This window comes from Ranitomeya imitator, chromosome 1 (genome assembly GCF_032444005.1).
Source record: "Ranitomeya imitator isolate aRanImi1 chromosome 1, aRanImi1.pri, whole genome shotgun sequence".
NCBI classification, from domain to species: Eukaryota; Metazoa; Chordata; class Amphibia; order Anura; family Dendrobatidae; genus Ranitomeya; species Ranitomeya imitator.
In genome coordinates this window covers 128,564,662-128,590,179 of record NC_091282.1, presented here as the reverse complement: position 1 = coordinate 128,590,179, position 25,518 = coordinate 128,564,662, and the positions used below count along the sequence as shown (strand labels likewise).

General features: G+C 47.7%; 1 protein-coding gene across 3 annotated transcripts in view; it reads left to right on the top strand.

Annotated features, from left to right (window-relative positions):
* Positions 1 to 25,518, top strand: part of BDP1 (BDP1 general transcription factor IIIB subunit) — a 197,800-nt gene that overhangs the window by 89,262 nt on the left and 83,020 nt on the right. For all 3 annotated transcript variants that reach the window (XM_069750670.1, XM_069750679.1, XM_069750688.1), the window contains exons 22-27: positions 8,134 to 8,189; positions 9,551 to 9,770; positions 10,060 to 10,187; positions 10,291 to 10,513; positions 23,342 to 23,484; positions 24,544 to 24,700. In XM_069750670.1, coding sequence (XP_069606771.1) covers positions 8,134 to 8,189; positions 9,551 to 9,770; positions 10,060 to 10,187; positions 10,291 to 10,513; positions 23,342 to 23,484; positions 24,544 to 24,700 — 927 coding nt within the window. The remainder of the gene's footprint in view (positions 1 to 8,133; positions 8,190 to 9,550; positions 9,771 to 10,059; positions 10,188 to 10,290; positions 10,514 to 23,341; positions 23,485 to 24,543; positions 24,701 to 25,518) is intronic.

Below are 25,518 nucleotides of genomic sequence, written 5' to 3'. Positions count from 1 at the left end.
GAGGAAATCGTGTCCAGAGAGAGAGAGAACCCCACTAGGCGTTTTCAGAGGGGAAAACGCCTGGGTGTGTTATATCCTTTTCCTCCAGAACTTGCCGCCAATTGGACGGCATCTCCCTCGGTGGACCCCCCTGTTTCCAGGCTGTCCACCAACACGGTGCTTCCTCTGTCCGGCGGAGCATCTCTGAAGGATTCTAACGATAGAGTTATAGAATCCTTCGCGAAATCTGCTTTTGAAGCGGCTTCAGCGGCTCTATGTCCAGCCTTTGCGTCCACTTGGGCTTCAAAATCCATCTCAAAATGGGCCAAGGATCTTCGGCGGGGTATCCTGGATGGGGCGCCTCCCGCGCAATTAGCGGAACTTGCCAACCAGATTTCCCATGCTGGTGAATATCTGGTTTCCGCCTCCCTGGATGCCGCGTCTTGTGCGGCTCAAGCTTCCAGCAATGCCGTTGCCATCCGCCGGACCGTTTGGCTCAAGGCCTGGCAGGCGGACTTGTCCTCCAAAAAGTCCCTCACTAGTCTGCCCTTCCAGGGCTCTCGCCTCTTTGGTTCCCAGCTGGACCAAATAATTAAGGACGCCACCGGGGGTACAAGTTCTCTTCTCCCCCAGGGCTAAGCCTCGTCGCCCTCCTCCTAGACGACAGTTTCGTCCTTTTCGGCCTTTTCGTCGCTTCGCTGCGTCAAACTCCTTTTCCCAGCAGCAACAGAGGCCACAGGCACGTCAAGAGAAGAAGGCGGTGTCCTTTAGGCCCACTCCGTCCTGGCGTCCTCGTTTCTCCCAGGGTAGATCCTCCAGGCCCAGGACTGGAAGATCCACCTCGGCATGACTCTCGGCAAGACTCCAGCCCAACTCCCAGATTGGGCGGCCGTCTTCTCCTTTTCAGGGACGTCTGGATTTCCGCAGTAGAGGACGCATGGGTCAGGGAAGTTGTATCCTCGGGATACAAAATAGAGTTCGCTTCCCGACCTCGGGATCGTTTCTTCCAATCCCGTCCTCCAAGAGACCCCGCTCTAGTTCCGGGCTTCTTCTCAGCCATCGCTTCTCTGCTCAAATCCGGGGTAATCGTTCCTGTCCCAGAAAAGGAACGCTTCACGGGTTTCTACTCGAATCTTTTTGTGGTACCGAAAAAAGACGGCAAAGTTCGCCCCATTCTGGACCTCAAATTGCTGAACAGGAGAGTTCGCCTGAGACACTTCAGGATGGAATCCCTTTGTTCAGTAATTGCTTCCATGGAGGCTCAGGAGTTTCTATGCTCAATAGATATCCAGGACGCCTACCTCCATGTCCCGATATTTCCCGGACATCACCGTTTCCTGCGCTTTGCAGTGCAACGAGATCATTTTCAGTTCGTCGCCCTGCCGTTCGGTCTCGCAACCGCGCCAAGAGTGTTCACGAAAATCATGGCGGCGCTGATGGCCATCTTGAGAGTCAGAGGCCTGGTCCTATTTCCATATCTCGACGACATCCTCATCAAGGCTCCGTCCTTCGCTCAGGCCCACGAAAGCCTGTCCATTGTTCTCGACACCTTAGCCCGTTTCGGGTGGCTGGTAAACCGGAAGAAGTCCTGCCTTATTCCTTCTCAGCGCATCATCTTTCTGGGCATGCTTTTCAATACTCGTCAGAGCAGAGTCTTCCTTCCCACAGACAAGAGATCCACTCTCTGTCGGGACATACGCTTGCTCCAGGGTCCTCGACCTCCCTCCCTCCGTTCGGCCATGAAGGTTCTGGGGAGGATGGTAGCTACATTGGAAGCGATTCCCTTCGCCCAATTCCATTCGCGACCCCTTCAGCAAGCCATTCTGTCTCAGTGGGACAGGTCGGTCTTCTCCCTGGATCGACCGATCAAACTCTCCTTTCGGGTCAGGCGGTCTCTCAACTGGTGGCTGACGTCACCTCTCATCTCCCAGGGCAGGTCCTTCCTTCCAGTTCACTGGCAGGTGGTGACAACGAACGCCAGCCTGCTCGGCTGGGGTGCGGTTTTTCGCCACCTGACGGTCCAGGGCCGCTGGTCGCTGCAGGAGTCATCTCTGCCGATCAACGTCCTCGAAATTCGGGCCATCTTCCTGTCCCTCCGCCACTGGGAAAGGATTCTCAAGGGCCTTCCAGTCCGGATCCAGACGGACAACGCCACGGCTGTGGCATATGTCAACCATCAGGGGGGGACTCGGAGCTCCTTGGCCCTTGCCGAGGTATCCAAGATCCTCCTTTGGGCAGAGGCAACGGTTCCGGTGATATCCGCGGTGCATATCCCCGGCGTGGAAAACTGGGCCGCCGACTTCATCAGCCGCGAGGGCCTCGCGGCAGGGGAATGGTCCTTACATCCGGAGGTCTTCCATCAGATTTGTCTTCGATGGGGAACTCCGGATGTGGATCTCACGGCGTCCCGAGTCAACAGGAAGGTTCCGCAGTTCGTCTCCAGGTCCCGCGATCCTCTCGCAGTGGGCGTCGATGCTCTGGCCATTCCTTGGTCACAGTTCGAGCTGCCCTACCTGTTCCCACCCCTTCCATTACTTCCCAAACTGTTGAAGAAGATCAAAGCGGAAGGGGTGCCGGTCATCCTGATCGCCCCGGATTGGCCCAGGAGAGCTTGGTTCGCGGAGCTCGTCAACCTTCTCGCGGACGCTCCCTGGCGCCTTCCAGACAGGCCCGATCTGCTGTCCCAGGGTCCGATCTGCCACCCGAATTCTCGGTCGCTCAGTTTAACGGCGTGGCTGTTGAGACCGCGGTTCTGAGAGCGTCTGGCCTTTCGGACCGGGTGATTCACACCATGATTCAGGCTCGGAAGCCTTCGTCTTCCAGGATCTACTACCGCACCTGGAAGGCCTACTTCCGGTGGTGCGAGTCCAACCGCCTTCCGCCTATGGTTTTTTCCCTGCCTTCGCTTTTGGCCTTTCTTCAGGCAGGACTGGATTCGGGCCTGGCTCTTAGTTCTCTGAAGGGTCAGGTCTCTGCGCTTTCCATCCTCTTTCAGAAGACCTTGGCCTCTCGGCCACAGGTTAAGACCTTCTTTCAGGGGGTAGCCCACGCCGTCCCGCCGTACAGGGCCCCTGTGGAGGCATGGGACCTAAACCTGGTACTGGACGTTCTGAAGGTTTCTCCCTTTGAACCTCTTAGGGAGATTCCTCTATCAGTTTTATCATGGAAGGTAGCCTTTCTTGTGGCCATCACGTCCATTCGCCGCGTTTCCGAGCTGGCGGCCCTGTCTTGCCGTCCTCCGTTTTTGGTCATTCACCAGGACAAGGTGGTCTTCCGGCCCCCTCCTTCTTTTCTTCCTAAGGTGGTTTCCACCTTCCACCTCAACGAGGACATCGTTCTACCTTCCTTTTGTCCAGCTCTGACTCATCCTCTGGAGCGATCATTGAGCAAGCTGGATCTTGTCAGGGCTGTGAGGATCTATCTGGACAGAACGTCCACTTTCCGGAAGACGGATTCCTTTTTCGTCATTCCTGATGGCACGCGCAGAGGCCAGCCGGCTTCTAAAGCGACTATTGCTCGATGGATCAGAATGGCAATCTTGGAGGCTTACCGGGAACAGAGTGCCCCCTCCTGGGATTAAGGCTCACTCTACCCGGGCAGTCGGCGCCTCCTGGGCGGTGCACCACAGGGCTTCCGCCCTACAGCTGTGCAAAGCGGCAACTTGGTCTTCCATCCACACGTTCGCCAAATTTTACAAGGTCCATACCTACGCATCGGCGGACGCCAGCCTAGGCAGAAGGATCCTGCAGGCGGCAGTGGTGAGTCCTCTGACCTGATGGAAGTCTGTTTTTCCCGCCCTTGGGACTGCTTTGGGACGTCCCATGGTTCCTGTGTCCCCCAATGAGAGGCGATAAAGAAAACAGGATTTTTAGTTGCTTACCGTAAAATCTGTTTCTTGAAGCCTCCATTGGGGGACACAGCACCCTCCCAATGTTTTTGTTATATGTTCTCTGACTGTTCTCACGTTTACAGTTCTCAAGTTTGTGGTTATGGTTTTTCAACCTTGTTCTTTCTCCTACTGCTTTCTCACTAACTGAAGAGTTTAATGCCAGTCGGTGGGGTGTACACTGCAGAGGAGGAGCTAATTTTGTTATTTGCATAGTGTCAGCCTCCTAGTGGCAGCAGCATACACCCATGGTTCCTGTGTCCCCCAATGGAGGCTTCAAGAAACCGATTTTACGGTAAGCAACCAAAAATCCTGTTTTCTCTTTCGACAGGGAGTTCCGGCTAACGTCGTCAACCAAGAGGTCCCTGCACTGGTGGCTCAAGCCAATCTCGCTAGCAAAAGGGAAATCCTTTCTCACAGGTCAATGGAAGGTTCTGACCACTGATGCGAGCCTGACTGGTTGGGGTGCAGTGCACCTACACCACAGGGCAAGTGGTCCCCAGTGGAAGCGACCATGCCCATCAACATCCTGGAAATTCGTGCCATTCTCCTGGCATTGAGGGCCTTTCATCTCTTAGTGGCAGCCTCTCACATCAGAATACAGTCGGAAAATGCCACGGCTTTGGCATATGTGAATCACCAAGGGGGGACCCGCAGTACCCAGGTGATTTGAGAAGTGTCACATATCCTCCACTGGGCAGAGGACACAGAGTCGGTTCTCTCGGCGGTCCACATTCCAGGTGTGGACAGCTGGGAAGCAGACTTCCTCAGCCGACAAGGAATCGACTCAGGAGAATGGTCTTTCCATCCCGAAATTTTTTGCCAGATTTGCCATCGCTGGGGGACGCCGGATGTGGACCTAATGGCATCCCACTTCAATGCCAAGGTCTCCAACTTCATGGCCAGAACACACGATCCGCGGTCGCTCGGAGCAGACGCTCTGGTTCAGGACTGGACCCAGTTCCAGCTTCTGTACATTTTTCCATCTCTCCCCCTGATATCCAGGGTGGTGAGGAAGATCAAGCAAGAGGGAGTTCCAACCATCCTAATCGCACCGGACTGGCCCAGATGTACATGGTATGCCGACATCGTACAACTTACAGTAGAAGCCACCTGGCGTCTCCCCGACCGCCCTGATCTTCTATCACAAGGCCCGTTCTACCACCAGAACTCAGGGGCTCTCAATTTGATGGCGTGGCCCTTGAAACCTGGGTTCTAACCCAGGCAGGGCTCTCGCAGGACGTCATTGGAACCATGATCAGGGCACGGAAGCCAGCCTCTGCCAAGATCTATTACCGTACCTGGAAAGCTTTCTTTACCTGGTGCGAATCTCGTGGCCAGACTCCACTCCCTTATTCCTTACCCAAAGTACTTGGTTTTTTCCAATCAGGTCTGGAGGCCAGGCTGTCCCTGGGCTCGCTTAAGAGCCAGGTGTCAGCCCTCAGTGCTTTTTCAAAGGCACATTGCTACCAAGCCGCAAGTAAGGACTTTTCTTCAGGGGGTTTCCCGATTGGTTCCCCCCTACAGACAACCACTAGAAATGTGGGACCTCAACCTAGTCCTGACAGCATTGCAGGAACCACCCTTCGAACCCTTTAAGGAGGTCTCGCTCCGCCTTCTATCCCAGAAGGTGGTTTTCCTGGTGGCAATCACCTTGCTACGCAGGGTGTCTGAACTGACAGCACTCTCCTGCAGACTGCCCTTCCTGGTTTTTCACCAGGACAAGGTAGTTCTCCGTACGGCCCCATCCTTCCTTCCGAAGGTTGTGTCCCACTTCCACCTCAATGAGGAAATTTCACTGCCATCCTTTTGTCCGGTCCTGGTTCACAGAGTGGAGAAGGCTCTGCATACGCTTGACCTTGTCAGGGCATTGCGTATATATGTGTCTAGGACTGCATCCTTCCGGAGGTCTGATTCTCTTTTCCTTCTTCCGGAAGGCGGCCACAAGGGTGTGCCTGTTTCCAAAGCTACCCTTGCCAGGTGGATCAAATCCCCCTACAAGACGCCTACCGCCTTAAGAATTCTCCTCTTCCAGCCGGTATTACTGCACACTCTACACGGGAGGTAGGGGCCTCATGGGCCATTCGGCACCAGGCTTCAGAACAACAAATGTGTAAGGAGGCCACTTGGACTAGCCTACACACGTTTACTAAACACTACAGTGTTCATACCCAGTCCTCAGCGGACGCGAGCCTGGGTAGATGTGTTCTGCAGGCGAAGGTGCCCCAAGTGTAGTGGCCTGTCTGCACAATATTCGTCCATTGCTTCCCACTCAGGGACTGCTTTGGGACGTCCCATGGTCCTGTGTCTCCCAATGAGGCGACAGAGTAAAGGAGATTTTTGTGTACTCACCGTGAAATCTTTCTCTTAGCCTCTAATTGGGGGACCCAGCTCCCACCCTGTTGCCCTTTCGGGCTGTTGATACTGTCAAGTTCTAATATTGTTTGCTTGAGCTCGTACATAGTTGCCTTCTTATAGGCATGGTTATGTTATTCATGTCACGTTCCTCCTACTGCTTTTGCACAAAACTGGAGAAGGCTGGCGCCGTCCAGGGGTGTATTCTGCAGAGGAGGAGCCACGGTTAATCTTTTTCAGATTATGCATAGTGTCGCCTCCTAGTGGACAGCAGCATAACACCCATGGTCCTGTGTCCCCAAATTAGAGGCTAAGAGAAAGAGATTTTACGGTGAGTACACAAAAATCTCTTTTCCTTTTAAAGGGAACCTGTCACCCCGAAATTCGCGGGTGAGGTAAGCCCACCGGCATCAGGGGCTTATCTACAGCATTCTGTAATGCTGTAGATAAGCCCCTGATGTTACCTAAAAGAGGAGAAAAAGACGTTATATTATACTCACCCAGGGGCGGTCCCGCTGCTGGTCAGGTCAAACGGGCGTCTCCGGTCCGCTGCGGCGCCTCCCATCTTCATTACAAGACGTCCTCTTCTGATCTTCAGCTCCGGCGCAGGCGTACTTTGCTCTGCCCTGTTGAGGGCAGACAAAGTACTGCAGTGCGCAGGCGCCGGGCCTCTGACCTTTCCGGCGCCTGCGCACTGCAGTACTATCCTCTGCCCTCAACAGGGCAGAGCAAAGTACGCCTGCGCCAGAGCCGTGGCTGAAGATCAGAAGAGGACGTCTTGTAATGAAGATGGGAGGCGCCGCAGCGGACCGGAGACGCCCATCCGACCTGACCAGCAGCGGGACCGCCCCTGGGTGAGTATAATATAACGTCTTTTTATCCTCTTTTAGGATACATCGGGGGCTTATCTACAGCATTACAGAATGCTGTAGATAAGCCCCTGATGCCGGTGGGCTTACCTCACCCGCGATTTTCGGGGTGACAGGTTCCCTTTAATTAGCCAGTCTCAGATATGGCTTTTTCTTTGCCACTCTGCCCTGAAGGCCAGCATCCCGGAGTCGCCTCTTCACTGTAGATGTTGACACTGGCGTTTTGTGTGTACTATTTAATGAAGCTGCCTGTTGAGGACCTGTGAGGCGTCGATTTCTCAAACTACAGACTCTAATGCACTTTTCTTGTTGCTCAGTTGTGCAGCGGGGCCTTAAACTTCTTTCTACTCTGGTTAGAGCCCTTCATGCTCTCCTCTGAAGTGAGTAGTACACACCGTTGTACGAAATCTTCAGTTTCTTGGCAAGTTCTCGCATGGAATAGCCTTAGTTTCTAAGAACAAGAATAGACTGTCGAGTTTCACATGAATGTTCTTTTTTTCTGGCCATTTCGAGAGTTTAATGAAACCAACAAATGTAATGCTCCAGATTCTCATCTAGCTCAAGGGAAGGTTAGGTTTATAGGTTCTCTAATCAGCCAAACTGTTTTCAGCTGTGCTAACATACTTGCAAAATGGTTTTCAAGGGTATTCTAACCATCCATTAGCCTTCTTGCACAGTTAGCAGACACAAAGTACCATAAGAACACTGGAGTGATGGTTGTTGGAAATAGGCCTTTATACACCTATGAAGATATTGCATTATAAACCAGACGTTTGCAGCTAGAATAGTCATTTACCACATTAACAATGTATAGAGTGTATTTCTGAATCATTTAATGTTGGCTTCATTGGAAAAACTGCTTTTGTTTCAAAAGTAAGGAAATCTCTGTGACCATAAACTTTTGAATGGTAGTGTATTTGTTTTAGGTTCACTATTTCTACATGTACTGTATATACATGAGATATTAATGTCACGTTTAGTATAGATCTTTATATATTTGCTCTACAATGGATGTATGTGTCTTACGACCTATACTTTTCTCAGGTTTCACCTGTTGGTATCAAGTCGGACGGCTATCAAGAAAGTGAAATTAAGGAAAGGTACCAATGAATCACGTGTATTTGACTAAACACTGTATATTTATGTGTAATGACTAAATTACCCCACAAATGAATGGCCCCTAAACTGGGTATAAATGGAAAAATATGTAGTCTGGTATACTGCACATATCTATCTAGTCACTTTCATTCTTTTTAGTTCGTTGGGACCCTGACTTATGGTGAATTAATTTACATCCTTAATTAGCATTATCTTGGGAGCTTGATCGCTAATACAGAGGTTTCCAGGACATACCATTAAGGCCACCATACGGGCTAAACGAGTAGTAGCCAAATCTTATCGATACCAGTGGGTTTGGACGACAATCTATTCTGTATGAGGGTCCCTGATCATCTGTCGAAGGAGATTCTGAATACTTAATGTTCGATTTCAGACTGAGGATCCTTTTATTTAGACAAGAGTCGGCAGAGCAAGCACTCTTATGTATGGGAGAGTCAGGTGAGATCAGACAGCTGTCTAAAGTATAAGGCTATGTGCACACGTTCAGGATTTCTCGCAGAAAATTCCTGAGAATTCCGGACATTTTCTGCAAGAAATCCGCAAGAAAACCGCATGCGATTTTGCCGCGGTTTTGACGCGTTATTGCCGCGGTTTTGACGCGTTTTTGCCGTGGTTTTTTCCAGACACTTCCCAATGCATTTTGGAGTGGGAAATCCGCAAAAAAAAAGGAAAATTAATGAACATGCTGCGGTTTTTACAGCGATGCGTTTTTTTCGCGGAAAAAAACGCATCATGTGCACAAAACATGCAGAATTCATTCTAAATGATGGGATGCTTATTGTATGCGTTTTTTTGCGGTTTTATAGCGTTTTTATCGGGAAAAACCGCAAAAAAAATGCAACGCGTGCACACAGCCTAATGGGTTTTTTTTTGCATAGATCATCCATATCAGATCAATTGGATATAACTCTTCAATTCCCAATCAGCTGTTTGAGGGCCATGGTGCTGAGCTAAGCGCTTCATTTTTCATTTCATATGAATGTATAACACTGCATTGCTCCTCCATAAAGTGGCCAAGGCTGATTACGGGGATCGTTTAGAGTCGGACCCTACTAGTTTTTAATAGCCAATCTCAAGTACAGGCCATTGTTATTGTGATCCTGGGAAACTCATTTGGGCTTCCTCACCTTTTCTCTTCTCCCCCCCCAATTGGCACAAAGCTTGGTGAGAAAGCAATAGGAGAAGCAACAAGAAACAACTTGAACAAGCCCAACATAGGCTCAACTTGGGCAGGTGCTGTGTCCCCCAATGAAGGCTCCGAGGAAATGATTTTACGGTGACTGCCCAAAATCCGTTTTTTTTCATTGTTGTTAGATTTAAGTGAAAGTATTTCTGTTCTTAGGACGGAATCGTCATCTGGCTTTCAAGATGAATGTGGGAAATCGTCCATAAAACCTGCACTTTTAGCACGAGGACGATTCCAGAGACTAAAACCCAATCTGATAAAGGCAACTTCTAGGAAAGGAGCATCAGAGGACAAGGAGGTATCCTCTGCACCGAGTACTGGACATGCTAATGGAGGCACTGGTGTAGACTTTTCTGGTGATAGCCATTCTGGAAAAGTAAGTGGCGGCAGTTGTATGTGGCTACTTTCAGATGTCTTCTTTTTATCAGTAATGAATTTTACCTGGACCGTTTACATATCAGATGAATAATATTAAGCTGCAGGACCTGACTGCAGTTACCTGCACAGATAGCATCCATGTGCTGAAGTCGCTATTCATGCATGAAATTCCCTTGACATAAGTCATGTACAGAATCCAGCAAAGCTTCAAAGTGTGCTGCTTTCACTGGACACAAGGTCGTTCCTTATAAACAGGTTTATATCTTAATCTGTGTTTCATTTTATAGGAAGAAAATGATATGAAGATTCCGGAGTCTGGATCTTCTCAAGCTTCTTGGATGTCTGAAATCAACTCTTATTCTCCATCCTTGACCCAAGACAGCGGAGTGAGCCAGGATCCCCTGAAAGTGCTTTGGTATTATTGCTGATTCTTGCAATTTTTGTGATTTTCGAATTTTTTTTTTTTTTTTTAAATAGTATTGAAAAATTATTTGTTTCCTTTATTTTTACTTACTTAGGACTGAAGGTACAAGAATATCTGAAACTCAGGACATTAAATCTGCTATTAAATCTGCACCCCTGCGTCTGGGACAGGTGCAGACACCAAAGCCAAATCTTGCAGGACGACATGAACAGAAAGCAGATATTGATGTTAAAGAAAGTAAAAGCTTTGAGGCATCCGTTTGTAATGCTGAGAAGAGACCAGCGACGGATCAGATCAATTCATCTGGGGCCGAAAATGTAAGTAGCATAATTGTGAATAAACGGGACAACTACATTTCATTGCATCGGCCAGGTGCATTAAATTACATGGAAACCCCTGATAGGATCACAAAGAATTTAAATGTAGGTTATTTTCTTAAATATTTGAGTGACGGATATCACCACAATTACCGCTTCTGACTATGTATCGCCCTTCCCAGACTTGGGAATGTACACTGCTCAAAAAAATAAAGGGAGTACTTAAACAACAGAATATAACTCCCAAGTAAATCAAACTTCTGTGAAATCAAACTGTCCACTTAGGAAGCAACACTGTGTGACAAACTGTTTCATATGCTGTTGTGCAAATGGAATAGACAACAGATGGATTTTATTGGCAATTATCAAGACACAATCAATAAAGGAGTTGTTCTGCAGGTGGGGACCATATCTCAGTACCAATGTTTTCTGGCTGTTGTTTTGGTCACTTTTGAATGTTGGTTGTGTTTTCACACTCGTGGTAGCATGAGACGGACTCTACAACCCACACAAGTGGCTCAGGTAATGCAGCTCACCCAGGATGGCCCATTAGTGCGAGCTGTGGCAAGAAGGTTTGCTGTGTCTGTCGGCGTAGTGTCAAGAGGCTGGAGGCGCTACCAGGAGACGTGGAGGGGACCGTAGGAGGGCAATAACCCAGCAGCAGGACCGCTATGTTAGTCTTTGTGCAAGGAGGAACAGGAGGGCGACTGCCAGAGCCCCGCAAAATGACCTCCAGCAGGCCACAAATCTGCATGTGTCTGCACAAACGGTTAGAAACCGACTCCATGAGGATGATCTAAGTGCCCGACGTCCACAGATGGGGGTTGTGCTCACAGCCCAACACCATGCAGGATGCTTGGCATTTGCCACAGAACACCAGGATTGGCAAATTCACCACTAGCGCTCTGTGCTCTTCACAGATGAAAGCAGGTTCACACTGAGCACATGTGACAGGCGTGACAGAGTCTGGAGACGCCGTGGAGAGTGATCTGCTGCCTGCAACATCCTTCAGTATGACTGGTTTGGCAGTGGGTCAGGTGTTGGGGTGGCATTTCTTTGGAGGGCTGCACAGCCCTCCATGTGCTCGCCAGTGGTAGCCTGACTTCCATTAGGTACCGAGATGAGATCCTCAGACCCCTTGTTAGACCATATGCTGGTGCAGTAGGCCCTGGGTTCCTTCTGATGCATGACAATGCTAGGCCTCGTGGCTGAAGTGTCAGCAGTTCCTGCATGATGAAGGCATTGATGCTAAGGACTGGCCTGCCTGTCAACCAGCCCTGAATCCAATCGAGCACATCTGGGACATCATGTCTCGTTCCATCCATCAATGCCACGTTGCACCACAGACAGTCCAGGAGTTGACTGGTGCTTCATTCCAGGTCTGAGAGGAGATCCCTCAGGATAACCTCCACCGCTTCATTAGGAGCATGCCCTGGCATTGTTGGAAGATCATACAGGCACATAGAGGCCACACACTACTGAGCATCATTTCATTGTCTTGAGGCATTTCCTCTGAAGTTGGATCAGCCTGTAACTTCATTTCTCCATCGCCACATTGGGGGACACATGACCGTGGGTGTATGCTGCTGCCACAAGGAGGCTGACACTAATTAAATACAAAAAGGGTTAACTCCTCGGCAGTATACACCGCCCAATGGCTCCTGATAGAACCAGTTTAAGCTTAGTGTCCGTAGGAGGCACATTGGGGTCTGTTATTCAGACCACATTTTCTTTATTTTTTAACAACTTTTTGCGCAAGAGGAAGACTGGGGCGACGGACTCTTTCAAGGGGCCAATCTCCCCCAAACATCAACAGGCGAGCACGGCGAGTGTCGCCTCCCCGTACCCTCTCCTGCGATGTGGGATGCCACAGCCGGACACAGCCCTGTGAAATCCTAGGGGATCGAACCTTTAGGATACACAGAGGCCCCCTTGCCATGGCGTCCGGCTGCTCCCCTCTTCACCACCACTGTTTTAACAGCGGTGCTGCATGGATCTGGATGGTCCCTTTCCACCTCCCCAGCAAAGGGGATGATGGATCAAAGGCTCCTGCACCGTCCCCCCTCTTACTACTTCCAGCGGAAGGACTCCATCCAGCTCCAGCGGTGAGTTTTCAGCGGGGGGTGGGGGCTCCCGAGCGCATCACCAGCCAGGCGGCCTGACTCTTCTAATTTAGTCCCTGGCTTGCCCTTAGACTAGGCCGCAGTCCAGAAAAACGCCGCCCACAACGGCGTCACGCCCGCAGACCACGCCCACCGGTCTGGCGCTTCTCGGACACTGCGAGAAGCGCCCTTGTACTCTCGGCGGCCATCTTCTGTCCTCCTAACGCTGGTAAAGCACGATGGACTCCGCTGGGGCACAAGGGCACAGGACCTGGGTAAGTGCTCTGCCACACTATCGCAGGTCCCCCCTTCATATAGCCTACTCTGACAGCTGCACACAAAGTGCTCTGTTAATTTTCAGCCACACATAAAGTGCTCTGCTGATCTTTTCTGCCACATTATCCCTGCAGCTCCTTTTGGAGGTTAACGAGGTTCAACATGTCTCTACCTAAAACCTCCAAAAAGTCCTCTAAAACAATGTTTTTCACTTCTTGCTCCTCCTGTCAGGCTGCGCTACCAAGCGGGCATACTGCTCCGCTCTGTTATGCTTGTGATCCTAAATGCCCTCAAGGGCCCCCCACCATGACCGATCCCACGGTGACCAGTCCCCCTGAGTGGGCTTTGTCATTCTCGCAATCTATGGCTTCCTTTACTAAGGTGATCGAGTCCCTCCAGGATCCATCCAGGAGCAGGACTACTAATCCGCCTGCCCAAGAAAATTCCCCTACAGCAGGGGAATCTTCGGCCTGCAGGGGCCGCTCTCATTTTAGACACAAGCGGGCATCTAGGAAGCGGGTTCGTAGCTCGTCCCCCAGGCCTTCTGGTGCCTCGGCGTCCATTAGCTCTGCTTCCCGATCTCGCTCCCCAGGCACCTGTAGTGACCAGGACTCTGAACCTGAGTTTGATGGGCCCCTTGATCTAGAGTCGCCAGGTTATCAGAGTACTATAGATAGTCTCATTGAGGCCGTCAACAAGTCACTTCAGGTTGATGAGGAGCTTATGACCTCCCATACGGATAATTCGGTGTCCTTCAAAATGACCAAGCGTCCTCACAGGGTGTTTGCCAATCACCCGGAGTCCTAGGACATAGTTCAGCGACATAGGGAGCGTCTGGAAAAACGAGAGATCTCTGGAGTCCAAATATCCTTTTTCTCCTGACCCCTGCAAACAATGGACAAAATCCCCTCCTGTGGATGCCCTGTTTCACGTTTGTCCTCCAAAACTCTTCTATCTTTGCCGGACGGATCCTCCATCAAAGATCCCACGGATCGCTTAGTTGACAGCCTCGCCCGTTCAGTTTTTCAGGCATCAGGCTCGGCACTCTTTCCCTCTTTTGCCGCTACTTGGGTAGCCAAAGCCGTGACTTTTTGGGCAGTCTCTCTGCATAAGGCCTTACAGAACAGTGATATCCCCTCTGACATAGCGGAGCTAGCTATTCAAATTTCCTTGGCTGGCGATTACTTAGTAAACGCTTCCCTGGACACGGCTAATTGCTCTGCACTTACAGCTTCAAATGCTGTGGCGATTAGAATAGCACTACACTGTGTTCCAAATTATTATGCAAATCATATTTTTCTCGGATTTTCCTAAATGGTCGGTGCAAATGTCAGTCTAATAAAAGTCATCACCCGTTAGATTATACATCGAATTTTATTGAAGAAACCTCCCAATGATAACAGTATAATCTCCAAAATAAATAAAAACTCAAAATGCACTGTTCCAAATTAGGCACAGTAGAATTTCTATACATTTGATATGTTTTAAAGAACTGAAAATGCTCATTTGTGGAATTTACAGCATTAGGAGGTCACATTCACTGAACAAAAACGCTATTTAACTCCAAAACCTCCTAACAAACCAAGTTACATGTTAACGTAGGACCCCTTCTTTGATATCACCTTCACAATTCTTGCATCCATTGAACTTGTGAGTTTTTGGAGAGTTTCTGCTTGTATTTCTTTGCATGAAGTCAGAATCGCCTCCCAGAGCTGCTGTTTTGATGTGAATGGCCTCCCACCCTCATAGATCTTTTGCTTGATGATACTCCAAAGGTTCTCTGTACAGTTGAGGTCAGGTGAAGATGGTGGCCACACCATGAGTTTATATCCTTTTTATGCTCATAGCAGCCAATGACTCAGAGGTATTCTTTGCAGCATGAGGTGGTGCATTGTCATGCATGAAGATGATTTTGCTTCTGAAGGCACGTTTCTGCTTTTTAGACCATGGAAGAAAGTTGTCAGTCAGAAACTCTATACTTTGGAGAGGTCATTTTCACACCTTCAGGAACCTTAAAGCGTCCTACCAGCTTAATCCCATGAATTTGTCTGGCAGAAACCTTCCTCATTATGCCTTTATCTGCATGATCTCTGTGTTCTGTTTCAGTCACAAATCTCTTCACAGTATGATGACCACTCTTAAGTTTTCGTGGAATATCTAATGTTTTCATACCTTGTCCAAGGCATTGCACTATTTAATGCTTTTCAGCAGCAGAGAGATCCTTTAGTTCCCATATTAGTTGAAACCTGTGGCCTGCTTAATAATGTGGAACATAATCTTTAAGTAAACTAATAATCACATATAGTTAGTGAGAGATACCACGCTACAAGTGTCCGAAGTCAAACCTAAAACAAATCCGTAGTATATATAAATAGGACCGCAATAAAACTTCCTTATACAATATAGACTAGGTAAGCCCGATGACTGCTTACCCTATGTATAGTGCTGGAGATGAAAAGAACTCCAGCCTCCCTAGGATATACACCTACTAATGCAATAACTGCTGTGACCTAAACTAATTCCACAACATTAAATAGTACCTACTAATAGTGAATACACTTACCTGCCCACTGTGTGGAGGTACATAGCAGTTGACAGACGGCTGGTCTCTTTGCAGAGAGCCGTAATGGTATGCTCACAAGTAGCGGTGCTCCCTGCGATTACGAGCACACTCTTGCGGGATGAGCGGGCGTGTCCCGACTTCCGTGGTAGCAGGTGCTTGGCGGGGACAAGTGGCGCTACGTGCAGTGCCAGAGACGTCCCGGCCGGAGGCGTTCCTGGATGCACGAGAAAAGAAAAAAATGGCCGACGCTGACAAACAGCGCGTGACGTCACTGGCCTATGGAGCCTTGGCAGGGCCAGTTCTAACCAACGTGTTTCGGAGTTGAAACGTACTCCTTCGTCAGGGTTACCGCCCGTTGTTCAATGCTACCTATATAAAGGCTCCACGTACATTCCGCCCTTAATGCAATTACACGCACATCCCTATTTGTGATGGCAAACTCAGGGGTGATGTTAATACTTTAACCCTCTAATAGAGGGACACCGTGAATGATTGCCTGATCCACAGCTCGCATTCTAAGATATTTCTTCATTTATTCCTAATGGTTATTTTGACCCCCCATTGCGCTCTGGTACTTATACAGCCCTCTAAAGTATGCTAGTTTATGTGCCTGCAATATGTGCTATAATAAAACGCCCACCATATAAAATTATAAAACTTCACTTTTATTAGAAACCCTAAAAACATAAAATTGCATTAAATAATGCAAGGTCCACCAGATGATCATAAGGGTAGTGAGGTTTTTTAAATACAATATCCTGTCAGACACATATATAAGAGCGCCACTAATCAGGTATATTTTTAAGCCATATTAAATATTAGTGTGTTTTAGCCATATTTTAATGCACATACATAATATATTTTTTATGCATTATTTAATGCAATTTTATGTTTTTAGGGTTTCTAATAAAAGTGAAGTTTTATAATTTTGTATGGTGGGCGTTTTATTATAGTTATAGCAATATAACAATATTAGCAATATAGCAATAGCAATTTTTTATAACAATAAAAAATAGAAATCCTGCTATTTTCACTTTTGGCTACTGGTGCTTTTTTAGACTTGTGCTTCTTTTTTAATTCACGTAGATTACCAATAATGGTTAGATCCTGACCTTATTTTTTGTATTGAAGGATCTTAACCCCTTAGTGACCGAGCCAAATTTTTGAAATCTGACCAGTGTCACTTTATGTGGTAATAACTCTGCAACGCTTCAACAAATCCCAATGATTTTGAGATTGTTTTTTCGTGACACATTATACTTTATGATAATGGTAAATTTTGTTCAACATTTTTTGTGTTTATTGATAAAAAATATCAAAAATTTGAGAAAAATGTTAAAAAATTAGCAATTTTCTAAATTTGAATGATTATCCCTTTAATCCAGATGGTCATACCACAGCAAACCATTAATAAATAACATTTCCCACATGTCTGCTTTACATCAGGACCATTTGTAAAATGTTCTTTTATTTTGTGAGCATTTTAGGAGGTTTAAAAATGTAGCAGCAATTTTTCATTTTTTCAAAGAAATTAACAAAATTTATTTTTTTAGGGACTTATCCATGTTTGAAGTGACTTTAGGGGTCTCATATATTGGGAAACCCCCAAACGTGATACCATTTTAAAAACAGCACCCCCTGACATATCAAAAACTGCGGTCAGGTAGTTTATTAACCCTTCAGGTGCTTTACAGGAATTAATGCAAGTGGTATGACAGAAATGAAAATGTGTATTTTTACCACCTAAATGTCTCTAACTTCTAAACAGATTACTACAGCCGTCAGACTCTAAGGCCGCTATTTGGCCATGAATTGCCATGGCAAACATCAGGACAACAAAATCATGATATAAGGGTATCAATTGGGACAAAGAAGAAGCCCCCACGCTCTGTTAACCATTTATAATGATGTAGTCACTATTGACAGCAGCATCTAAGGGGTTAAACAGATTTAGATTTAGAGTGCAAATACTGATCGTGGCTGGTGCAGCAAGTTGTCAGCTATAGTGTACAGCCGACAGATGCTGGATTGTCACCTGTATGGGGAGGCTATTCTCTTATATCTCAGGTCAGTTAAAAGACGTATTGGCGGTCATTAAGGGGTTAAGTTACTTGGGCACAGGCCATTGTGAAGGGAGGAGGAGCAGTAAACTCTTCTGAAAGGACAGGAAGTACGTGTGCAAAACAGCCTCAGTGGCCAGTGTGAAAATCGCAAGATTACAAATGTTAGATTTTTTTAGTCACACAAAAGCCTAATATAAAATGTCATTTCTGATAGTTTTCTTGTAATTATTTGAGTATTATCTAGTTCTACATAAATATATATGTACATAATGTATATACAAAGCAAACAATCAGGTGTTCTAATGACCTGTTAGTGAAGGCTGGGTCACTAGTGGGGTTCACACCCTTAAAGTATTTTAATTATAATAATAATTTTTATTTATATAGCGCCAACATATTCCGCAGCACTTTACAGTTAAGCGGGGACATGTACAGACAATAAATTCAGTCCAAGTTAAGACAAATTTAACAGTGACATTAGGGGTGAGGTCCCTGCTCGCAAGCTTACAATCTACAAGGAAATGGGGGGACACAATAGGTGAAAAGTGCTTGTTATTTCTGGTCTGGCAATTATAATAAATAGGGATTTTCACATGAAGCTGCATGATCCAGTCATCAGCCCGTGTGTTTAAGTGCAATAGTCAGGTATCAAGTGCAGTTATCGTGTGCATGGAGGGTGTGGAGACAGATGAATAGTAGGGTGCAGATTCAGAATAATATTTGGAAGGAAGGATTAGGGCAAAGTTAGTTTACTGAGTAGTTGATGTGGTAGGCTTGTTTGAAGAGATGGGTTTTTAAAGCGTGCTTGAATAGGTCGGGGCTAAGTATCAGTCTGATCGTCTGGGGAAGTGCATTCCAGAGAGCTGGCGCAGCACGAGAGAAGTCTTGGAGACGGAGGTGCGAGGTTCTGATTACGGGGGATGTTAGTCTTAGGTCATTTGTAGAACGGAGGGCACGTGTAGGGCGATAGACGGAGATGAGACAGGAGATATAAGGCGTTGCAGAACTGTGGAGAGCTCTGTGGGTGAGAGAGATGAGTTTATACTGGACCCTGTAGCGAATGGGTAGCCAGTGTAATGACTGGCACAAGATGGAGGCATCGGTGAAGCGGCTGGACAGAAATATGACAGGCTGCAGCATTCAAGATGGATTGGAGAGGAGAAAGTTTGGTAAGAGGGAGACAGATCAGAAGAGAGCTGCAGTAGTCCAGACGGGAATGAATAAGAGCGACAGTTTCGACGGTGAGAAAAGGTCGGATTCTGGAGATGTTTTTAAGATGCAGGTGACAAGAGCGAGTGAGTGATCGGATATAGGGAGTAAAGGAAAGTTCAGTGTCGAATATGACCCCAAGACAGCGGGTAGAGTGAGGTTAGTAGAAGGGAGAAACACAAGAAGTTCCGTTTTGGAGAGATTTACTTTCAGGTAGAGGGAGGACATGATGTTAGAGACAGCTGACAGACAATCCTTGGTATTTTGAATTCGGGTAGGGGTGATGTCAGGGGAAGAAGTGTATAATTGGGTGTCATCAGCATAGAGAAGATACTGGAACCCAAATCTACTGATTGTCCAATAGGGGCTGTGTAAAGAGAGAAGAGGAGGGGGCCTAGGACTGAGCCTTGCGGAACCCCGATAGTAATGGGACGAGGAGAGGAAGAGGAGTCGGCAAAAGATGCAGTGAAGGAGCGGTCAGAGGCAGGAGGAGAACCAGTAGAGGGCTGTGTCCTTGAGGCCTATAGAGCGGAGCATAGTGAGGAGGAGCTGGTGATCCACAGTGTCAAATGCGGCAGAGAGATACAGGAGAATCAGCAGAGACCAATGACCTTTTGATTTAGCTGTTATTAGATCATTAGAGACTTTAGTGAGGGCAGTTTCAGTGGAGTGTAAAGAGCGAAAACCAGATTGTAAGGGGTCAAGAAGAGAGTTATCCGAGAGATAGCGGATTAGACGGGAGTGGACCAAGCGTTCCAGGAGTTTAGAGATGAAGGAAAGGTTAGAGACAGGTCTGTAGTTAGCAGTACAGTTCTGGTCCAGGGATGGCTTTTTAAGTAAAGGGGTTATGATGGCATGTTTAAATGAGGAGGGAAAGATACCTGAAGAAAGAGCTTCTTTCGATCAACGTCCCGGAAATCTGGGCGATTCAGTTGACCCTGCGGCAATTCCATCACCTCCTGGCTGGTCGCCCCATCCGAATACAATTGGACAATGCCACGGCTGTTGCATATATCAACTATCTGGGGGGCATCCACAGCAGGGCGGCAATGCGTGAGGTGCAAAACATTCTACTCTGGGCCGAGATGGACCCACTCAGTCATCTCAGGGGTTCACATCCAGGGTGTGGAAAACTAGGCTGCAGACTTCCTCAACCGTTAGGGTCTCACCTTGTGAGAGTAGTCACTTCATCTGGAGGTCTTCCAACAGATTTGTTATTGCTGGGGGACTCCGGACGTGGATCTGATGGCATCAAGACTAAACGCCAAGATGCCCATGTTTTTTAGCTCTGTCCCGGGATCCAGAGGCCATTGGGGTGGATGCACTGGTCCTTCTGTGGCGTCAATTTAGTCTTACGTATGTGTTTCCCCCACTTGCTTTACTTCCGAGAGTCATCGGGAAGATCAAGGCGGAAGGGGTTCCAGCGATCCTAGTCACTCCGGACTGGCCGCGCCAGGCATGGTACATGAAGATGGTGCAGCTCGTTGTAGACCTTCCTTGGCGACTCCCGAATCGACCAGATTTGATCTCCCAGGGCCTGCTTTGCCACCAGAACGCAAGGGCCCTGTGTTCTAATGGCTTGGCTATTGAATCCTGGGTCCTAACCCAAGCTGGGTTCTCCTGAGAGCTGGTTTCCACTATGACTAGAGCTTGTAAACCTTTTGGGGGCGCTTTTATCACCGCACCTGGAAAGCGTTTTTCGTATGGTGCAGGGAACGCGGTCGTTCTCCTCTTGTCTTCTCCATTCTGACTATCTTGCGGTTCCTTCAGACTGGTCTGGACGCAGCCCTAGCGCTTAGTTCCCTCAAAAGGCCAGATCTCTGCCCTATCAATTTTGTTCCAGCATCTGATTGCTTCCAAGATGCAGATGAAGACCTTCATTCAGGGATCTCCCACATGGTGCCCCCCTATAGAAGGCCGATGGATGTCTGGGACCTTAACTTGATCCTGGGTGTAGTACTAGAGGCTTCTTTCGAGCCGCTGCAGGACATGTCTTTGACTCTCCTTTCATGGAAGGTTGCCTTCCTTGTTGCGTTGACATCTATCAGGCGGGTATTGGAACTAGCTGATCCTTCCTGTCAAGCTCGTTTTCTAATTTTTCACCAGGACAAGGTGTTTCTCAGGCTGTCCCCGTCCTTTGTGCCCAAGGTGGTCTCTTCCTTTCACCTTTAATGAGGACATTGTACGGCCCTCGTTTTGCCTAACACCAATGCACAGTTTTGAGAAGGCCCTTCACACTCTGGACCTGGTGAGGGCTCTCAGAAGGTATGACTCACAGACTGTGTCCTTCCTTAACACGGACGCCTTATTTGTTAATCCTGAGAGTCACAGAAAAAGGGACTCGCCGCTTCCAAGTCCACAATAGCCAGGTGGATACTCTCGGCTATTCAGAAGTCTTACTGTGTCAGAGGCAAGCCTATCCCAGCGGGGATTAAGGCACACTCCACTCGTGCAGTGAGTGCCTCCTGGGCCATTCGGCACCAGGTGTTGGTGGAAGGCTTGCAAGGCTGCGACTTGGTCCAGTCTGCACACCTTCTTGAAGCACTACAACATTCACACTCAGGCTTCCGCAGATGCGGGCCTGGGACGGATCTTGCAGGCGGCAGTAGCGCATCTCTAGACATCTGATGCTTGAGGTTTGATCTGTTCTGTCAGTTTCCCACCCAGGGACTGCTTTAGGACATCCCATGGTCCTGTGTCCCCCAATGAGGCAAAGGAGAAACAGGGATTTTTGTGTACTCACCGTAAAATCCTTTTCTCCGAGCCACTCATTGGGGGACACAGCACCCACCCTGTTGGACTGATGGCTTGAGTATGTTCTTTAGTTTGTCGTGTTTACACTCTTATATAATGTTATTGGTTTCCTACTGCTCTGTCATTAAAGGGAACCTGTCACCCCGTTTTTTCAGATTGAGATAAAAGTACTGTTAAATAGGGCCTGCGCTGTGCGTTACAATAGTGTATGTAGTGTACCCTGATTCCCCACCTATACTGCGAAATACATTACCAAAGTGGCCTTTTTTCGCCTGTCAATCAGTCTGGTCAGGTCAGGTGGGCGTGGTGACATCGCTCTTTTCTTCCCCAGCTTTCCGTTGGTGGCGTAGTGGTGTGCGCATGTCCAAGTTACGAATCCACTGCGCGCACGTGAAGAAACAGCGCGCGATCTGCGCTATTACTCCTGTCATCGGTGGGGGCGGCCATCTTCCTGGGGCCGCGCGTGCGCAGATGGAGTGCTCTGCTGCAAGGGGCTACAGGAAAATGGCCGCGGAATGCTGCGCGTGCGCAGATGGAGATCGCGGCGGCCATTTTCCTGAAGCCGAGATGCACTCCATCTGCGCACGCGGGGTAATAGCGCAGATCGCGGGCTGTTTCTTCACGTGCGCGCAGTGGATTCGTAACTTGGACATGCGCACACCACTACGCCACCAACGGAAAGCTGGGGAAGAAAAGAGCGATGTCACCACGCCCACCTGACCTGACCAGCCTGATTGACAGGCGAAAACGGCGACTTTGGTAATGTATTTCGCAGCATAGGTGGGGAATCAGGGTACACTACATACACTATTGTAACACACGGCGCAGGCCCTATTTAACAGTATTTTTATCTCAATCTGAGAAAACGGGATGACAGGTTCCCTTTAAACTGGCTTGGCTGGAGCCTGTGTGTGGGTGTATACTGCAGAGGAGGAGCGAATCTCTTTGTGTTTACATAGTGTCAGCCTCCTAGTGGCAGCAGCATAACACCCCCCAATGAGTGGCTCGGAGAAAAGGATTTTAAGATGAGCACACAAAAATCCCTGTTATTATGCATTTTCAAATTTATTTTTCGCCAATTATAAAAAAAAATTGACTGACTTGCCGAATGATATTGCCTGGTCAGTTTTAGTAAATATGGTAAGTAACCCCCTACCATTCCCAAAAAAATTGTGAAATTGGCCTTTTTTTTTTCCTGCATCACATAACAACTTGCCCCACAAAAAACAAGCCTTCATATGCTATATTGATGTAAAGGTAAAAAAAGTTATGCCTCTTCGAAGAAGGGGAGCAAAGAAACGGAAAATTGCCACAACATGAAGGGATTAAAGTGTTAGAACACTATTATAAAGCAATTGTAACTTCCAAGATATATTTAGGATGTGACTTTCCTGCTTATTAGGTAGATTTTTGCATTGCTTTTACATAGTAACAAGTTTCCTAAAGAAGGAATGGTTCCCCATTTCTCATTTTTTTTTTTAGCCCTTACCCATCCAGCACATTATGAATGCTCCAGTGGTCTTTGTTTTCAAAATGCAGGCAATCGACCACTGCAGCCAATCTGTGGCATTCGCGTGCCATAATACTGCCAATCTAGCTCCGCGCTGAGCAGTGGGGCCAGCAGTGTATGGCACGTGACGACAGCCACCAAGAGATGAGCCAAAGAAAGTGGCTAAAGGACAGGCCTGTCTGGAGACCTTTTTGCAAACTCAGTAAATGTAAGAAGCACTTTGGTAACGGTTTTAATTTAGTCCCAGCTCTGTGGATAATTCTTGGTGCTGAAATTCTGACAGGGCTCAAGCATTATGGGAAAAATAAACTTGACATATTGTCTGCTCTTTCTTCCTTTCTCTGTTGGCAGGTTCCTGGGAATGAAGCAGGAGCAACCTCCTTGCTGGCAAAACATCATGAAGAAAGTTCTGTTACTGGAGAGGATTCTCTTACCATGAAAAAATCTGATGATGGCGCATCTCCCGGGACGTCTGTGGAGTCTACACCTGCCATGTATGTTTTTGTGTATCCATCTCATTCACATTTCATTGTCACTCCGAGTTTCCTTGAGTTTTAAAGTGCTTTATTCTAGTATGATTGAAGATCACTTCTGACAATAGACCTAGATTTATGGTCCTTCATGCAATAGAATTTGTGACCAATCGTCTGTTGGATTCTGTTTTATGATAGCCATTTAATTTATCCCATCACATTAGAAACTTTTTATGTGATAATATCACCAACATGATGCATAGAAATATTTGTTTAAAATGCCGCACTTATTAGGAGGGAGACATTAAACTTGAAGAGCAACTTCCATCTTGATTTTGCCTACTTATCATGGCACTTGAATTGCCTATGATTGTTGGAGTTCTGGTTCTTGAGACTCTTCCCCTCCCTTCTCATTCCCCCTCCCTCTCCCCTTCTCATCTTTCCCCCTCCCCTTCTCATCTTTCCCCCTCCCGTTCTCATCTTTCCCCTCCCCTTCTCATCTTTGCCCCCTCCCCTTCTCATCTTTGCCCCTCCCCTTCTCATCTTTGCCCCTCCCCTTCTCATCTTTGCCCCTCCCCTTCTCATCTTTGCCCCTCCCCTTCTCATCTTTGCCCCTCCCCTTCTCATCTTTACCCCTCCCCTTCTCAACTTTGCCCCTCCCCTTCTCAACTTTGCCCCTCCCCTTCTCAACTTTGCCCCTCCCCTTCTCAACTTTACCCCTCCCCTTCTCAACTTTACCCCTCCCCTTCTCAACTTTACCCCTCCCCTTCTCATCTTTACTCCTCCCCTTCTCATCTTTACTTCTCCCTTTCTCATCTTTACCCCTCCCCTTCTCATCTTTACCCCTCCCCTTCTCAACTTTTTCCCCTCCTCTTCTTTCCTCTTTCTCTTTTTTTCCCCTCCTCTTCTCCCCCCTTCCCCTTATCTTTTTTTCTCCCCGTTTCTGTAGGATGTAAGATTTCTATTCACAGATCTAGGAGCAGGAACAGGGTGTTTGGACACTTTTTATAGAGTTATGTATTTAATGCATTATTTGAACCCAAATTACAAGCCAGCTAAAATCATTGATCTGTTTTACAGAACTGAGAGAGAAAAAAATGCATCTGATGAAGAAAGAAAGACGTTGAAACAAATTGTGACAAGGGGTAGACTACAAAGACCGAAGCCAAATTTAAGCAAATCTGTTTCAAGATCAGCAGTGACTGCTCCACCCGTGTCTGCTGTGCAGGGAGACAGTGTAAGAAATGTTGAATAATAATGTGACTCTGGCAGTGATTGTATTCCCCTCTCCCCATTGAGATCAGGTGATCGGTCAAGCAGCACCACATGTGTAGGAGAAGGACGGCATTCAGCCAAATGTGTGTACGACTGGTTACTATTGAAGCTGTATGGCCGCCCAAAAGGGTTATTTCATCCTTGGCTTTTCATGGCTGAAACTCTTCCCCAGTGACAACCCTGTGAGGCTAGGTTCACATCGCGTTAGGGCATTCCGTTTAACGGATCCGTTAAACGGATGCGCGAACGATGTGTCCCAAATTCTTATTTTTTGCGATTGCGCTAACGCATGGTTGCATTGCGTCAGCATGCGTTGGCAATAGAGTTCAATGCACAGCGAACGCTTCCGTTCGCTGTTCATTTGCCGTAACGTACCCGAAAACGCAGTAGTCCGTGTTCGAAGGTGCGTCACAAAGTAACGGACCATCGCTAACGCATGCCAATTTTGACATGTGTTAGGATGCGTAATTGAAGTCTTTGGGCTCGTTAACGGATCCTTTACATAACGTTAGTGCCGCTTAGAAACGGATCCGTTAAACGGAATGCCCTAACGTGATGTGAACCTAGCCTGAGACTACAGAGACATCCGAGAGCAACTGAGCTGACACGGTTTCTGTAAGTCCAACACCAATAAAGCGAATGGCGTAGCAGAGCAAGCTATATATTGTTCCCTTAACTCCGATTTATAGAAACTGTATTAGTGGTGTTCAGCGGTAAATATAGGGGTTGGACAAAATAATGGAAACGCCTAACGTTTTGGCATCATAATCTTCGAACCTG